The sequence below is a fragment of the Acyrthosiphon pisum genome, chromosome A2, assembly GCF_005508785.2.
Source record: "Acyrthosiphon pisum isolate AL4f chromosome A2, pea_aphid_22Mar2018_4r6ur, whole genome shotgun sequence".
In the NCBI taxonomy this organism is placed as follows: Eukaryota; Metazoa; Arthropoda; class Insecta; order Hemiptera; family Aphididae; genus Acyrthosiphon; species Acyrthosiphon pisum.
Window position 1 is genome coordinate 48,756,516 of NC_042495.1, and position 19,556 is coordinate 48,776,071.

The 19,556-nt window shown below is 35.7% G+C and overlaps 1 protein-coding gene across 8 annotated transcripts in view; it reads left to right on the plus strand.

Moving 5' to 3' along the window:
• Window positions 1–19,556, plus strand: part of LOC100162918 (polypyrimidine tract-binding protein 2) — a 139,003-nt gene that overhangs the window by 63,042 nt on the left and 56,405 nt on the right. For all 8 annotated transcript variants that reach the window (XM_029490329.1, XM_008185291.3, XM_029490330.1 and 5 more), the window contains 2 exons: window positions 7,691–7,798; window positions 13,413–13,562. In XM_029490329.1, the coding sequence (XP_029346189.1) occupies window positions 7,691–7,798; window positions 13,413–13,562 (258 nt within the window). The remainder of the gene's footprint in view (window positions 1–7,690; window positions 7,799–13,412; window positions 13,563–19,556) is intronic.

A 19,556-nucleotide genomic window follows, 5' to 3' on the forward strand; every position in this document is an offset into this window, starting at 1 on the left:
TCACCTTAATTCAGTGTATATTTAGTGCATATTCTAACGCTATGATAAAATAAAATTGCCCACATAAACCGAATCGAGTGCCCATATTACGCGGTTTTATTTAACATTGTTAATATACATTTGTATTGGGACCAGACATGTTTGCCAACAATAAGTGGATGCTTATATTAACCGGCCGGTGGCCACATTAAGCGGAATACACGGTTTATGTTATGTATGCATGTCGGTCTGTGTATTTTTGTTTTTCATATCAAGTTATTGTTTAATTTTTTTTGTTTTTTTTTTTCGATTTTGATTTCAACTTTATAACAACTATCGGTTTTTAAAACATTTTGGTTTCTAATTTAAGGGTATGCGTAACTGCTCTCAAACTTATCATCAAATTTAAATAAGTACCAACAAAAATTTTGCGTTTGCAGAATGGTCTGTTGTAACTATTGCCTTTAAAGAATTATTTTTAATTGTTGGCAAAAGGGACCGCCAACCACCAACCGAACCTAATATCTGAATTTGTCTTCGATAGATTTTGTGGTTTCTAAGGATAGCAATTACTAACGATGTACCGCAGACGCATTATAAAAAATACGAAAATAAATGAAAATTATAACTTGAATGGCAATTTAAATATGTTGCTTGTGCTCGAGTGTGTGTGTATGGGTGTGATGTGACAATTCTTTTTATAGCCATTTGTGTGCGTCATTTGTCTAGTTTTATTGTTAAACGACGAGACACAAAGAGCGCTCGTACATATACCTATACACGTGGTTAGTATCCTCCCCTGTGATTTGGCATTACTATTACGCAATGCCACGGAAAAACGGTTGCATCCGGCTTTATGATGGCGTACTTATATATATATATATATGTGTGTGCGTGTACAAATGCTCGCACGATATATGTGAGAGAGAGCGTGGAGGAAAATAAAATAAATTTGCCGGCGATTTGTTTCCTCTTTTCCTTCTTCCCTCTTCCATTGCGACTGTGGTCCCCGCACGATTTGTATAATACGTAACTTCTATAAATGTGTGTACGTTTATTTATTTACAAATGTGTGTGTGTGTGTGTGTGTGTGTGTGTGTGTGTGTAAATGCGCGTATTTACAAATTTCTCTTGTGCGTATTTTATTTTCATCGGACAGTGGAACCCCTGGCATATGTGTCGTACGCTTATTATATTATAGTGTACGCCGCCTCTCATGATAACTAATTTTGTATTTTCACACCCACAACTTTATACGTATATAATATAACGCAATTTTCATCGCACGCTTGAACTTGCCTTCGTTTTTAGTTTCGTGTATATTGTACGCCAAGCTAACTATAAAAGCTCTTGCGGTAATGTGTGTTTTGAAGAGGTCATGAAAGTAAAATTCTAAAAGACTGTTTTGCCAGTACAAATATGCCCGGTATAAAGAGTGATGCGCCTCGTGCATTTTTAAAATCAACGTATTTAGTATTATAGGACTTTGGTGTATATGTACTATATTATATAGTGCCTATACATTTAAATATTTAATATTATGTAATAATTTGTCCCCGAAGTTTTCCGCACAGTGTGATATTATTAATATAATCAAAATCAAGGGGTTTTATCAAATTGTATACAAAGGTTTTCTATAATGGTGTTAGTCTTTGGAATCTAGATCATAATCAATCGTATTAAAACAACAAAACATAATTTCGTCAGTATTATTGTACTATAATATAGAAAAAACCACTATATAATAACGTCTTATCGTTTCTACGAGTGAAAATACTCCCAGTTCCTTATTTTATTTTTATTATTATTATTTCGTTATCGCCCGAACGGTTGGTTAAATAAATTATTTGAATCACTATTAAACCGATAATTCGCGTCAGTGTACAGCCTCAGACCATTATAGTAGAGCTTGCATCTACCTAACCAATACAATATATATATATATTGCGCGTATGTATTTTTCGCGTTTCTGAGACAGTTTAAGGGGATAGGGAAAAGAAAAACGTAGCGACCCCCGACAGGTGTAATATGATTGATATACCGTGGATTAAAATATATAATGGGATACTTGTGGCGGTGTGTACGGAACGCATTCGATTTGACGAGTAAAAAATTCACTTTTCAAAATACGTTCATGTATTATTCAAAAGCCTAAAAAAAACGCGTCTAACGTAAATGTTGCTGCTGAATGTCTAACGCCACGCAGGAGTATACACGGTATTGTTTTACAAACAAAAAAAAAAGAAACGTACGCGAACACCCACACATACATGCGCACTTGAGGAAAAGGAGTGAGAGGGTAAAGCGCATGTACACCCCCATGAAATGGTATACAAACAAAGGGCGGATAAAACGAGGCGAAAAGCACTTTGTGACTGGCTGTAAATAATAAATGCGCCGGATTTCCTGGATTATGCTTCGAATTCTCCGCGGAGGAAATTAGCTTTTACCAAATTCTGAATTTTTACTCCTTTCGTCGGGGTTGGAGGGAGGGGGGGGCACCCAAGAAGTGCTGAACCCTTGTGGTGTTTTCGCGTGAAATCGTGCACGACACTGGAAAAAGAAGGTCGGATATATAAACATATTCTTATTCGGTCGCATATAATAACATCGTAACATATTCATGTATATGCATGTGTGTTATGTGTATTTTACCTGAGCGCGATATCGATCAAAGTGTGTACGTTTAATACGCGTGCGAGTTTTTAATAATATCACGTACGAACTCCGTAGAAATATAATGGTTGAAAACAATATATAGGTGCTGGATTAAATGGAAATTTGTAGGTATATAATATCATACGTGTGATAAATTGATCTCTGTAAATTTTATATTTTTCAAACACTTCGGGTCAATACGCATGATATGGCAGCTATATTGTGCTTGAGTATTATAATTTATTAGGTATATGCTCAAATCGTCACATAGCGTAATTGTAGTTATACATTATACATATTATTTTACGATTAAGTGCACCTCGCAATTTCCGGCATTTTGTCAGAAGTAGAATATGATGTATTATTCATATTTCTTTTTGCCAACTATATCGCTGTACTTACTTTATATACGGCATACGTATAGGTATATCACATTACATTTACTGATATAAAACAATGTTCTCTATAAAAAACTCGATGTACTGTGCAGTTATATAGTATATATTTTTCGGGTAAGTCAAGAACGATAAAGTGCCAATAGTTTCATTTTTAGTTACTTTTTAGAATACAGCAGTTTTTGGTTGACATGATGGTTATATATATATATATGTGTATTATGTATAGTAGTTGAAGCATTTTTCAGGATACTGTTCGTTCTGAGCCTTAACGAATCGCTTGACGGTTTGGACTGTCATACGACCATTAGTTTTCAGTAGTCCTGTTGTAGCTTCGACCGCCGTGTTATTTATTATTATAGATTTTTTGCAGAAATCCAACTGGATTCGGACGACTAGAACCTCCCCACGGGGACATGGATCAGACCACCGTCCCCTTATTTACTTTTCGGCGTCAAGACACGTTTTTTTTTTACCTCAGTGTCGTTCGTTCGACATTTATTTTTTCTCCACGCCTCGTATTGCCGAAACGACGAAAATCAATTTCGGGTTTGTGTGCCGTCGGGAATAGAACGAATACGCCACCCGTGCCTCACCGGTCGATTTATCACTGTATACCGATTTACTATAAAAGAAGTTTTATATATAAATAAATATATATATATATACTCTTTGACGATGAACATACGACAAAACCGATAGATTCTTTACTTTTTTTTTTTTTATTTATTTATATTTATTTTGCCCCGAGTCCGGTGTATATGGGGATATAAATATTATTATTATACTCGTATATAGGGGAAAGGCGAATTAGGTTTCCCCGTGTCTTTGAAATATTATGGTTTTGAGCGTGTCTTGCTGCGCACACACTCGTCGCGAGTAAAAAAAAAATGAAAATAAATAACGAGGGTTTTTATCTTCCAAGACTGGCTCTTCCGGGAATCGGCTTAACCGTCCGGTCTTTGGCCAGGGTAATCGCAAAGACGGATCGAACAATTTTTTCGAACAAAGCCCTCGAACTCTGCCACTCGTATTATATATATATATGAATAATATGTCGTATAATATACCTACTTTAATATATTATTATACCGTTCCGTTTGCCCGTCGTGTAAAGTCTTCGGACGGCGCTCCGTATAGGCAATTCAATGGCATCGCCGTCTTTGATCCACTGCCTCCGATATTATAATTCGCCAGGGGATGGCGACGACCGTTCACTCTGAATAGATCATCCCCGCCAATACGTAATTTTGGTTTGTGTTATTTACTTCGATGTACGAAACTATACTGCAATATTACCGGGAAACGCGGCTTTCCACTATATTTGTATGCATGTAATAATATGCACACGTGACCTTATATCCATTGATTTTATATATCCTGTGGGTATTACACGAAGGCCGCACGTATGCACTGCAGTTGACGTCTAGAGTCTAGACTATCGCACGTAGATATAATATGTATTAATAGCTACTGGTGGTATATGTGCGAATATATTTTTCCCGCTCAATGGGTTTTAATTTTAAACGCGTCGGTCGACATCATGCTTCTCTGCAGTACTCTTCGTTTATCTGCTGTGGGCATGGACATATATGTATTATTTACCTGTAATGATGAGTATATTCAAATATAAGTGTACCTATAACTTTTGCCCATATTAAAACGGGATGGGATAATTAAACAATAAAGCCGGGGTCGTCGGTATATCATCGTAGTATTATGCATATCTAAAATTATTATGTGATATAATATAGGCGGTATGTGTGTGAATTCAGTACATTCAATTTTGACTTTAGTGGGTGTGTGCTAATATAAATAATAGTAAATGAAAACAGAAATTTGTGCGCCGCATATACTCTCCGAGTCATAACATAATATGATGTACTATTCTGTGTGATAAATAGGTGTACAATTGACTATTGGTTCGTACAGAAAACAAAATCGCCTAAGGTCAGACTGTATTATCGTGTATATTATAAATAATATATTACATTATATTATTTGTGGATATTTTCTTATTATTATCGTTCGAGACGGCAACGAATTATATACGGACACTTGTTCGAATCAAGGTCTATCCGTCATCGGTTCATTATCACGGATCGCCGAACATCTTTCCGATACCAATCTTTGTGCTTCGCTGAGTCCGAAATCGGTGTGCGAGCATGTCACGACCGCTGCGGAGGTGTCATCATTTATTACTCTGTATATTCAAGCACTATAAAGCTGAGATAAAAAAATAACCCAAAGCGTTCACACAAATATTTGATATTTTTTTTTGTTTTTACCGCATTTATTGTTTGGAACGTAAATCTCGAACACTGGTTTGTATTTGTATTTTCTGACCGCATAAAATAAGAAGTCGATATAATAATTATAAATCGCACCGCACGCAGAGTAAAATTGCAGTTTTAACAATAAAATACTATTGCAATAGATTTTTCCAATTTCGTGTCGATGGAATTATATATTTTATGTGACACCATATAGAATAATATTATTATATACTATATATTCTACCTGTTCTGTTACTGTTAGTAGTTCTATGGTATTTAGTGTACAAACTTATATATTCTAAATTCTTACGTTTTTAATATTATTTTACGATTTTTCATACTGGTCATGTCAGATCCACAATTCGTGTTTTCAATTAACCTCTTCGCCACCGCCCACTTCTGGTCGTAAATATATAAACGGCGTGTGTCGCGAAGGGGAAAAAAGTTGAACTTTTTTCAAGTTCTGCAGGATACCAAAAAAAAAAAAAAAAATTAAAATTAAAACAAAAAGGCCAGCATCCGGTGGCTGGATTTTCCTATAAAGTATATAATGTTATTTTATTTTCTCCCTGCTTCTCGCACGCTCGCACAAAGCCCTATTTAAAACTAATTACTCGTTCAAGAATTCTGTGTATAGCGTAGTCTGCCCCGGTAAACGACATTTGCATAATAATAATAATAATGATGATGATTACAATAAAACGAAACGAAAAAAGTCTCCTGTACAATATCCGTTCGTATAAAACTATTTTTAATTTTTAGAGCGCGCCAAAGTGTGGTTGCGCGGTCGGCGCGAAAAGCTCGGCTTAGCATTTGTTTTGTCATCCTCTTGTACATAATATATATATTATACATATATAATATTTTTTAACGTATTCCAGACGAGATTTTAATTGACTTGTTTGGACGGTTAAAAAAACTATTATTTATTACGATTATTTATACCGTAATTCGGCTGTCGTCGGATTTAACAAAAATATCGCGCGTATACACACAACACCAATCCCTCTTTTTATTTATTTATTAATTTTTTTTTTTTTTGATGGATTACGCTTTTTTTAATTTTTACGCTTTCCGCGCCCGGACGTTTGTAATTATATGTATATATAATATTTGTAATAACCGGTCAAGTTTCAAAGTAGCTTTTTAGCGCTGCTGCAGGTGTGTAAAAGGTATTAAAAACGTTGCGACCGGACTGCTGCAGAGTGGTGACAACGGCGGCAGCGGGGAAATGGCGTTTTACCCAATTATGCGTTTTAGTGTTCCCGAGTGCGTAGATGTAAAAATTTCAAGACCCAACTGATAATATTTATTTCACGAGCGTACGGAAAAAACCTACACACGCACACGCATGTATAATATAATATTATTGGAGGTACTGTTGTGGAAATTGATTCGTTTTTTTTTTCACCGACTAACTAAATTATGAGCAGATATAAAAAAAACCAAACATACAGGTTGCATAAAAATGTAAATGGAAATAAAATTTTTCGTCGCACTCGTTTCGGGGACGGTAAAATGTAATCAACGCATAAAAATATAAAAATGTATCTTATTCAATTACCGTGGTTCGATCGTTTGTCGCGGGAAACCGATTACCGATAATATTCGCGTATCGTTATCTACATCGCATCATTCCAAGTGAACACGAATTTCGTACATAATATTATACCGCGGTATATATTATATATATATATATATACATCTAAAAACTAGTAGTATATAGTTACGCGTGTTATTCTGTACCTACGTATATAGTTTGGTTTTTAAACTGCTCAAACGCAATACTGCGGTGGTGGAGAACGAAACGAGCTGTCCGTGCCACGTATTTGCCGCTGCAAAAGCCCTTTTGACACTCGCCCAACACAAATGCGTTTCATTTTTTTCAACATGTCCCGACGATAGGTGGACGGCACAAAGGTTATTATATATGCTGTATATATACACACACGCGCACGCACACACACACACACACATACGATAAAACGCTAGTGTACAGAAAATTAAAAAAATATATACTACTTCGTAAACAAGCAATGTGCTCTTGTATATATGTTGTATTGTATACATGTTGGTGTTTGTGTCTATACCTACCTACTCGTATTGTATTTATACATACGTCGTAACCACTTGTCCACCCCATATAGGACTATTTTTTTTCCGTTTCTTTTAATGACGACTATTGCGCTTCATTAGAACATTATATTATATGTATGTATATTACTGCTGTTCGGACGAGTGAAGTGGTCGACTTTGAAAACGACGTCAGGCGATAGTTAACGCGAACATTTTATACTTTTATATCCTGTCACAGCGCTCGGTCTATGATGCTGTTATTATCATTCGTATTTTTCATATCGTATTTTTACGTTCTGTTCACAGCGTGGGTCCGACGAGATGGTAACATCACCTGGGGTTGAAGGAGGACCGGTGAGCAACGGAGACACGAATGGAACCAATCACGTGGACAACAATAATGACGCGAAGAAGGTAAAAACTAATATATATATTTATAATTTGTGTTACTGCACTTGAATTTGTTCAGTGACCCTGAAATAAATTAAAATAATACCTATAGGTTAGACTATAGTTTTGGTTTCATCAAAATACTGGAATTAACAATAAATGTATGAAATCGTGTATAATATATGAATTAGATAAAAGATATTGCATCACTATAATTTGTACGAACTACACGGCTGTTGTGGTTATTTCCGAGACTAAAAATAAATAAATAAATAACAAATAATTTCGTTCTAAAAAGTTTATCTAAATATTTTAAAGTTTATCTATGATTACATGTGTATATATCTAAACAATCTGAATTCTATATGAATTGTTGTGTATGAAATTAAGTATTTAAGTGTGTTACATGTTTATTCATGTGAGTTGTACACACATGACGTTAAGGTTTTTATATTATAAATTACCAATTTAAGGGCAGTAACACGTCATAATATAAGATCTGATTGTTTTTAACATTAATCAACTCGAGATCCCAAACTCTAAATCCAAACCATGTTACTACATTTTCCGTTGCCCTTTTTTAATCGGATCCGTAAAATATGTGTAGAATCTTTTGTATGTGTGCACGGTCGAATTGCGATCGAAATTCTGTTCCCGTGTGACAATTCGCAGTTATTCTATTTTTATAAACTTTTCTTTGCAATTTTTTGACGATTATTGTTATTTGTTATTATTTTTTTTATCAACATTTGACATGTGTGTGAACTCAAACCTCGATGGAAAACTCACTATGGATGATTGACAAATACGCCAGTAACTTTTTATGTGAATATATATATATATTTTTTAAAAAATCGTTGTTTCGAAAACAGAAAAGTTCTACGAAGACGCGTCGCCCCTATTTTACGTTTAAGATAATATTGACTAAGAAAATCTCCTGTCAGGAATTGCGTTTGTGAAATGAAATTTTCACAAAACCCCATTTCTTGTACATATTTGTTTAGGTTTTGTTGCATTTGGGGTCGATTCGTAGAATTCTCATTATAGATTCATATCTAACACTACATCGGACGTTTTTTTTTTAAATAATATTTTTCAAGTGTAATTTTACGAGTAGGTACCTACACGTTTTACGCATCCTTACAACAGTGTATTTCCAGTGGCAGTAAACATACTGAAACTAATTATATTTGTACCGATAATACATTTCTATGAACTGTCGGCATTTACTGAACATTTCTATCGCGCGTTATATATTCGGCGTGTCGTGAGTATATCGACTTGTTGACATCGACCCTCCTCCACTCACTACTGAGTTGTGGAAATCCAGACGAACAACCAATTGTCATGACAACCCGTATTGAAAACACAGGACGCAAAACATAATAATAATAGTAATAACAATCGAACACTTGTGTGACATACTGGGAAGGTATGGGTATGTGTGTGTGGATATTCCCTCACCTTTCGTCGGCAGTGGTCTTGAACTCGTCCAAATATACACACACTCACACCGCATTATGTGCAGCGTACACAAGACACGTCAGTGGCGGTACTATCGAAATATGTCTGTCAATTGCTCGTGCCAAACCATATTTCCACACAAAAAATGTATTGGTAGAGTAAGAGAGGGAAATTATGATTAACGAGGGAAGGGGCGTGGGATTAGTACAGCGAAGAACGAAAGAAAAGCGTCCAAGCCGTGGTTAAAGTGTTGTATATATATATTATATAATATTATTATACCTGGTACATAATATATATTATAGGTATAAAGTGAAAATTTTTAATAACATCGTTTTCCAGTCAGTGTTTAAAATATATTATTCTTCTTTATTAAATTTCCTACGCCGAGACCATAATAATGTTTGAATGCGGTAGGTACCTAGTATATATATTATATGTATAGGGCGGGTATGGCGATGGCTGAGGTAGAGGGTGGACGTGACGTGCTTGCGTTCAAACCGAATTTGATGGTTGAACGCTTTCGGGCGTGGGGGTAGTTATATATACGTGTAGGTATATATACAAAAAGAAAAGCTCGATATATACCTACCCGAGTGTCCCGTTTTGCTCGTTATACCGCGGGGCTCTGCGGCTGACTACGATTTTTCATTTTTAACAGGCGCGAAAAAAATTGCATACGAAATCCGAAATAATGTATATCTCCTCCAAGCGACGGCGGCAGTATTCGAGGGCCGCTCGCATTATTATTACGAGACGTGAAGGATTTATAAATTTCACTACCTATATATAATATTATATATTTCCAACGCGCCCTTCCTCCTACAACGACCCACATATAGCCGACCTTATTATACATCCCGCCGCGTATTATTCAGTATATAGTACATATTATATACACTGTATAATATTATACATATTATATATATTATATATACGATGTGGTTGAATCGTGTCCGCCGCCGTTGTGGTTCTCATCAGGTGCGGGCACCTTTAATTCAATTTTGTGGTTGATGGTGCGCCGAGGGTGGGCGAGAAATCCATCCCGTATAATATATATTTATAGAGTTGGTGGCGGGGAACAATTAAAAAGAGAAAAAGAACACGCAAAAAGTGGACAATAATAATTATACGCTACCCCGAGCTTCTGAGGGGATGGGTGAAAAAAAGTTTTAAAAAAATCCTCCGCCGGTCCTTGTACTCATGCTATGCATATATTGAAGTGTGTGTGTGTTTTGTGTGTAGTAGTAGTAGTAGTATAGTATAGTAGCAGTATAGCATAGTAGTGGTAGTAATTTAGCCCGTGCGCTAAACGCTTCGGATAATTTGAAAGGAGTTCACGGTTGAATTATTAATTACACGGGGAGGAGCGGCACTGCACTTGTGTCTTGTGTTCGTGCAAGAAAAGATACGGTTTGAGTGGCGAACAGCAGCAGCGGCAATGGCAGGGAATGGTGGGCATAAGACGTAAAGTTTCGGCAGGCATTACTACGGCAGGTCACTGTAAAGAGGAGTTTAAAAGCATTATGATGATGATGATGGTAATACAACCGAGATAATTGGGAACGAGAGACAGACGGGTAACCCCCTCGCCCTTTTTCCACCGAGACGCAACGAAGAAGAATCCTGCAGGCTAGTGTGCATATATAACTATATATATTCGTATAGTGTTTCTCTGTTTACTCTATCTCTCGGTACGATATTAATTCGTCTTACTTACATCAATTGATAAAACTCGTCGTCGTTGTCGTCGTCCCGGCGCGTTTTTGTTTGCTCTGCGTCTCCTTTGGAAATCGCGCGCGTTTGTAAAGTTAAAATTTAAAGTCCGTTTGGATGAAAACGGTCCTGCTTCCGGCATACCGCAAGTCAACCTCCTGCAAAAGCATACACGCGTCGTAGCCTTGTTAATTTGTTTTGCTTATTTAAACATAGTGACTAGCTAAAATGTATTCTCTATTCTTTCCATCAGCACGATACTGCTCTAAAAGTATAATGTTTTGCGGTTGCGTTTTCAACATTTTTTTTCGGTTTTTAGTTGTATTGTGATGGAAAAAAACCGATATTTTTCATTTTTTCTCAAAAGTTTTTCTGTACTTTAAAGAAAAAAAAATGTATTTTCTGAAATGTTTTCTCCACTTACACGTGTAAATTAGGCAGATTTTTATTTTTGATTTTCAAACAAACTCGAGCTGCCCGCATAATTAGCCCATTCTCCTTATATTTTGTATTTGTATGTAATATGGTGCCCTGAAAACGTTTATTTTTTTCTGAAAAAAAACAATAAATAATTATAAAGTATTACGCATAAAATATTATTTAAATACTCTGTAATTAAACTAAGGTTTTTCTTTCCAGGCCTCGCTGTTTTTAGCTGGTGTTTTTTTAATATTTCATAACATAACCATACCTCTATAATCTATATTATGTATAGGTATGTATTAATATAATATTTACGTTGCGTTGTATAACACAATTAAGTAGTTCGTCTGTAAAATAGCCGAATACCTTATTATTTCCATAATTACAGTAATCGTCGCTATTAATTATCACCCTTGCGAAGAAATTCGATCACTGCTTATAAATGGTCGCTGTATACGTGTATATTATATTATTATGTCCTTTACACAATCACTTCTTCGACGAATTAAACGAAGATATTAAAAATCAAGTACGACAAAATATGTAATAGTGGTAACTACATGCATCAGTTGTAGTTGTGACGCTATGCTGTGGTATTGAAGAAGACATAGCTAATGGTACCAGCGGACTAAGCGTGACTGAAAAATTATCCTCGCTTGACAATGTAAACTAAGCTATTAAGAAAAAAGAGTTATAATAAGGAGCTTATGAAACCTGCATAAAAGAAACTTAAATTAATTTTAATATTCGAAAGAAACTTTTAAACCCTGCAGGGCGGTATTTATACGTGTCAGCACATGGGTTGATGCCCGGAAAGACATTGTTCTTACCGAAGCGTCCGAAAACTTTAATAACCAACCCATCCCGGATTATGCTTCTCGGGACCCGATGAATGATGGCAATTTCAGCGAATTTGTTGGAGTTTTTGTTAAATATTAATGTGATGCCCCTCCAACCATACAGTCGTCAATGTTTTACTTTCAATTTTGATGTTCCATCTTTTCCCCAATATAACTGTATCTACTATTTAATATAATATGTAATACTTCTTAAAATATAAAAATCGTAAAAGCATCTTTCGTTTACTCTTATAGTAAACGTGACATTTGCATGAATTGTGTAAAATCTTATGTAGTTGAACATTCAATCTTAAATATTTTTCTAAAAGCATTCCCAGTAATGTTCTCAGAGGTATGGTTAATACCAAAAATGGAATATATTATAAAATCATCATTTTACGGAACTTTGCATTTAGAATCAAGTTATGTAAATATAAAAATAATAGTTTTTCCATGTGCAGCGTTTCTTCAATGTAAAGGTTGTACTTATCTATGTTTAAATGTTTCGTTCCATTAATATTTTTATAAAATAATATCTCACATAATACGTTTCCTTTGATACAATATTCTGCTAATGCTAAAGCTATATTGTTTATTCATACGTATAATATTGTATACACATATTATGGAGAATTGGAAATTTTTACGTATATGATTTTAACGATTTATTTCAAACGATCATATAGGGCCTATATGATCGTTATAGCTTTATATTATAGGTGATTAAAATATTGCATACTTAATATGGTCCATTTTGAAATCGGATTTTGGATTTTTAATTGGAATTTTTGAATCTATTGATCATCGACATGAAGAGGGCAATGCCATGGTTCTCTGTATATAACAATTCGTATATCCGAGCCGTGATATAGTTATGTGGGTCCTTTCAGCGTCCGGTTACTATACTCAAAATTACTCGACTTATGCGCTTCACAATAGATTTATATTCATTTATTCTATCCTAGAGAAATGCGGTAAATAATAGCTCAACAACCGGGGCCTCATCTCGTTCGCCCATCCCTTCCGGCGTCGCGCCCTTTGGCCGCAAAATTGAATTCGCCCGGTCGTTTGTCTGCGGTCCACGAGATAGCCAAAGCCGGTGCGTGCGGCTGGCGTGAGGCCCGAGATCCCATCGTCCATCCTGATTTGCCCTTTTTGCAGACCTGTGTGTTTTAATAATGTATAAAAAATTTCAGGTCAAACTTGACAAAACCGCCAACAACAAGCCATCCCGGGTAATACACATACGCAACATACCCAACGAGGTCACCGAAGCAGAGGTCATACATCTGGGAATTCCGTTTGGAAAAGTTACCAACGTACTCGTACTCAAAGGCAAAAATCAGGTAAGAACATTATTATCAAACAGTATCGCCGGTACAATTATTATTAAATGCTTAACTTATAGTAATTTTTGTATATTCTGTTGCTATAATATTATACATGTTAACATCAAATACGGCAGTGGTGTTGGGGAGAAATTTATTTTACAATAGTTTTTACTTTTATTTTATAATCTTGGGTTTTCGGTTGCATGATTTTGTCTTACTTTAGAGGCCGTCATAATGTTTATATAAGAGCATTAAACTATTGAGTTCTTACAGATTATACGATATGCGTCACAACTTTCTGAAAAGTTACAAACTTGTCATTGGTAAAGTGTAATTTTTGTCGTTATGGTTATTTAGAGTTTAGAAGTTTTCAAACGTCGTAATTGGTTTTAATTTATTAAATATAATTTCCGAGAAAATTTCGTTATGCTAATTATACGGCCCTTTACTCTTCTTTTTTTAAAAAAAAGGTCGTGAATTAATAATTAATAGTGACATCTTATAAAGCGTGTATTAAATAATGCAATTCAATTAATAATTTGTTGCGTTTCACTCTCGACGAAGGAATATATTTTTGTAATGACTGTCTTATTCGGACGCTTGGTAAAAAATATATAACAACTTCAAATAACATAAAATATAGCTATGCGCTAAAACGTTTGGTCGGCCAAAAGTTGAGGATATTGTATTATGCATGTGACGCTTTATAAATTCAGAACTCTCCAGTTTTGTGTCGTTTCTGCATTATATGTGTACTACAACAGTAATAACGTTCGAGAGTTTTCGGACACGTTTTCTCCTGTATTTTTGCTCAATTCAATTTCCTCTTTATGCAGTAGTTGCTGCACCTAGGGTAGGTATAGTTGTCGCGTATAATACGTGCTTGTCGTGCATATACCGAAATTTAATGAAAGATTAACGACCCACACGCGCATTTCTCACGGTATTGACATTCACGGTGTGGTGTGTAGTTTTACCCTTTTAAATTGATCACACCCCAGTGTATGTGCAGCAGCGTGTATATAGGCGTTTGTGAGTGGGGCGTGTGCGGGTGGCGGGTACATACTATAGTGTCACGGCATATCTACTCTCCGCCAAAGCTTCGACGGCAAATAATAACACAAATAATAATAATAATTACATTTTTTCGTGCGTTCGCGTGTGCATTTTTGCCTGATAGTGTTTTATACCAGTAGGTACTGCTCCAGCATATATATATATATATATATATATATATATACACATACACATCGTATGCGGTGGATTAGGGGAAAAAGGGTGACAAGATAAATGCGAGATTGTAGGAAATCACGATATTTCACGCCCTTCTATTTTGCCTATATATTATATAGGTACATATACAGGTTGCCACTGACGCCACACCACCGTCCGTCCAAACGTTTATTCTCGACGTTCGTTCGTTCGGTTTTTTTTATATATATTTTTATTCGACCCTGATGGATCACAAAGAACACATGTATATATACGCGCACGATGCATGGGTAAATAGGAGTATTGTACCGGAAATGCAGGAGGCGAATAATAAAAGAGACGAAAAAAAAAATAAATAATAAAAAAAAAACCCTTGTTTCGACAGTCTTTATTTTCCACGACCGGGCGATACTGGCCCAGTCGACCGGAATAATATAACTTTCTAGGCTGTAAATCCTCCTCGGCGGCGTGCTCTCGACGTCTGACGTATCGAGGAAAAGCGTATAGTTTTCCCTCGAGTGCGCGTATATCTATAATACGCGTATATATGCGCGACGTATGTTTATACTCGGGCGCCGCTTGTTTGCAGTCGGCGATAACAAAAAAAAAAAATAGAGAAAAAATTTGTCAAGAAATGCCTCGAGGTGCCTTTCGTTCATGCAACATGTATTTCATGCATATACGTGTATAATGTATATATATATTGTGTGTGTGTTATATTTGACACGATATTTGTTGCATCTGTTGTCTATATAGGATCTTACGGTGCAGTCATGTGAACTTCGTAGTGGAAATTGTGATGTGTGTGTGTTTATGCGTCAAATAAAAATCTATAAAGCTGAATATAAGTATATAATGTATATTGTATATTATATTCTTTGTTGTCACGGTATATAACAACTATAAATATTATTATCGTACGAGATTTAACGCTTCGATTGGTATTACCGTTTAGCTCTTCAGTTATGTTTATCATCCGGTGAATAATAAAATAATAACGTCTGGTACAATATTAATCACAAAACATCGCCGTGTGTTTAAATATTTGTCGGATCGATTAATAAATTATCCATCAACTACGATTTTCTTCGAGTTATTCGATCATTTATTCTGCAGGCATGCGGCCTTTTGTGGACTTAATATACACGAACACATAATACAATATGTATTTAATATATATATTATAATCATTATTGCAGCGAAATAACTGCAATTATCTTTACCACTGTGGGCAGCCATACGCGTGTTTGGGATCCATTGTGTTGGTGCTCTCGAGAAACTTTAGACTAAACCGAATGCCGTGGTACTCACCGGTATAATCATTTTAAAATACTCCTCATGCTCGGGCTAAGAAACCCTATAATGTACAGGTGCTGAAGTGTAAATAATAGGTGCGCACACACTATTCAATTAATTGTGTAATAATAATAATAATTTATTTGTCAAATATTTTAATCAAACTTATTTTTCTGCTGCTGCTCACAAGCTTCAATGCTCGATCAAATTGTACACGTTATAAAATATTATTTACATTTTTAGTGTTAGACAAGCGATTTCGCATAGTACCTACACTATATATATATATATATATTGTAGTAGGTTTATCAATATATTATTAACCTGTTAACGACTTCCACGTGAAACGCTAAAAAAAACTTTAACACTGTCGCCGATCAAAGCTTAATTCCATTAATAACTCGATGAATGACAAGCTATTTCCGTCTTTGCGTTTCTCTACGATGTCGGATGTACATAATATATATATTTATTTATCGATGGTGGTAAATAACGAAAAGAATAAATCCAAATAAAGCTCATTTATAGACGTTATCGATTTGTGCACATGGTTGTGTAAACGTTTTGTCCGTTAAGAGCGATGAAAAGGAAAGTGGAAGTAGGCGGTGGCGATGGCTTTGCTAACGATGTCTTCTCAGCTGGGTTTCTCGTTAAAGGATTGCTTATATATATATATGTGTGTTATATACGTATTGAAGTAATTCTCTGGAAAGACGTCTTGTGGAGGATGAAAAAATAGAAAATTTAAACCATCGCTGCTGTGAAATATTTACGCAGCAGCGTGTAATCGAATATTTGAAAATTTTAGAGCAATATGATAATATACCGCGAATTCATATTAATACCTCATATAGAATAATTATCCACGACGTATTTAAATTTTTTCAAAATATTGTTACACATAGGTATATTATTATATACAATATGAAATACACCAGTTTGGTTCACACACTTGTTATTTGAGTACCCGTATATTATATGATAATAATATACTCGTGTATAAGTGTCGAATGCAATAACAACATTACGTAGAATTTGCGTGTTGCTTGTGCACATAATGACGACTATAGCTGCGGCCTGCAGGGTGTTTTAAATGTCAAACGCTGCAAAGTCTCGCAAAGTAATTTTGGTTTTTGTACGTCATTACGACGTAAAGTACGTGCGTACCAGCAACTACAAAACTATTCAACCATATTCCCAACAACCGTAAATATTATATCTTAAGTTTGATGGTCATGAGAGGCAGCCACAGTCGTCATTCATTGTTGAGCCGCGCGTGTACACAATAGTGTAGATACCTTATATGAAAAAAAAAAATGTTTTCAAAGATACTTCGACGTGCCTTCGTTATTGGAAAATGTTCGCGAACTATGGCACTGTACAGAATATCTGTAGTAATGATAACACCTCGCGCTTAAACTTATTGTTAAATAGATACGTGTATACAGTATTAATTCTTTTGACTGCACGAATACTTTTTATTAATAATGTGCGATAATTCATTGCAATTTTCAAATAATTCCAATATTATTGTTTACAACAAAATATTATTTATCTTCACAAATTAATACTGAATACCTTTCTGAAAATTTTTAAATATTTATTTTACTGTAAATACCGTAACAAATATGTATTTAGTTATTTAAAAGCAATTCAATTTAAAGTTTAGTTATTGAATTATGTCACAAAAGTATAACAATATATAATATATATAGATATAGGTAACAATGTCGATATTTGTAGCTGGTATTATATAGGAATAATATTGCAATATTACACTCCTCTCAACCAAATATTAAAAGCTTATGTATATCTAAAAGGTCTGCCCACTGAAATTTCATATTTATATACAGGCTTCAAATAGCGAAACAAAAAAATGTTTGTATTGTCAAAAAAATAATTTATAATATCACGAAAATGGGCCAAGATAATAATAGTGTTTGTCGTTTGACGAATCGCTCAGTATACATAAATTAATATGCAAATGTGTATGTGTGTGTGTGTGTATAAACAGTGGGATGTTGGTTATTTATAATATATTTTATAATACGTCTTTTCGGTAGTTTTGCGAAAACGTTTTACGACTGCTTTTTTTGTTTAGTGCTTTTTGTCAGTGTACGGATGACGCGCGGGTAACTCATGTCAAATTAACCTTTCCATCCGGGGAGAGAGACTATACCGCGCTTAGGTTACCTTTATAATACTTTGTGCACACACACACACACACACACACTCGTGTTTATATATATATATATTATATACACAATATGTATGTGCAGTATATATGGCGTTCCTGACGGACAAAATCCAATTTAATATTATTTTGACGGTGGTTTATTTTTTTCAGTATCGTTTATTTATTTATATTCTTTTCCCCCTATCATTAGTGTTATACCGTCCGGCGGTTGACAACCGCGGCGCTCGCGTGGTAAAGCGTATTACCGCGGAACGGTCGAATGGAAAAAGTTTAGAATTTTGCTGCGAGCGACGACGACAACGACGACGACGAAATAAGGAGGGATAGTATTTTCAATTTCGCGTTTACAATGGAGATCGTTTCTCGCGCCGCGGGCCACTTACGAACCGCATGTCGAGTCCCTGTCGCTGCCGCCCGCGTCACGGCCATTGTACGTACCGCGTTCGAGGGAAAACTGCACGCACGCCGTCCACAGGCGGGTTCGAGGGTCGTCTAGGGGTGGTGGTGGTCAAGAGTGAGTGGGTGGGTGGATAAGGGGTAGCGGACGCGCTCGCCGGATTCCGTTCCATCGCCTATTGTGCGTGCTAAGTGGAGTGGTGACGTCCCGCCGTCGTTTAAGGCGATTGGAAAATTTGTCAGAGCAAGCGCTTTTCTATACATATTATACTCTTTATTGTATATATCTGTCGGGGCGGTGGCGATGGTGCATATGTATAGTGAGAGACTAAATGTGTTAGAATCTTCTTGTCAACATTATTTTTCCTCGTCGCCGAGTTTCTTATCTCGCGGCCGATTAGTTTTACCGCCGTCCAGATGTATAATATATATGTATACGAGATAACGCTAAGATCCACTGTGTATACGAATAGCTGAAGGTCTATTATGTGCATTCGCCCATCACGTTTGGTGTCGTAAAAATGGCTTGGAAATTGGTTTTATGACGGTCCAAGAGTTTTGGAGGTTTGCGTTTTGAAATTTTTTCCTGCGTTTGCGCCTGTCGAATATATATATATATATATACGTCATCAAAAAAACGAATAAAGTCGAAACGATAATAGGAATAAAATATTACAGTGGGCTGGGCATGCTTGGCGTAGCAAGTACCCGCCTATACGCATAGTATTATAAGAAAATCCTATTGGGAAATGACCGCTAGGATGACCACGTTTGAGATGGGAAGATGTGGAAGCATTAGGAGGAGGTCTAGATTGGAGAACACAAGCATCGAAGATTGGGATAACTGAAGGCAAGGTTGTTTTTCGGTATGGTCCTAGAGGCCGATTTATGGAAGAAGAAGAAGATGT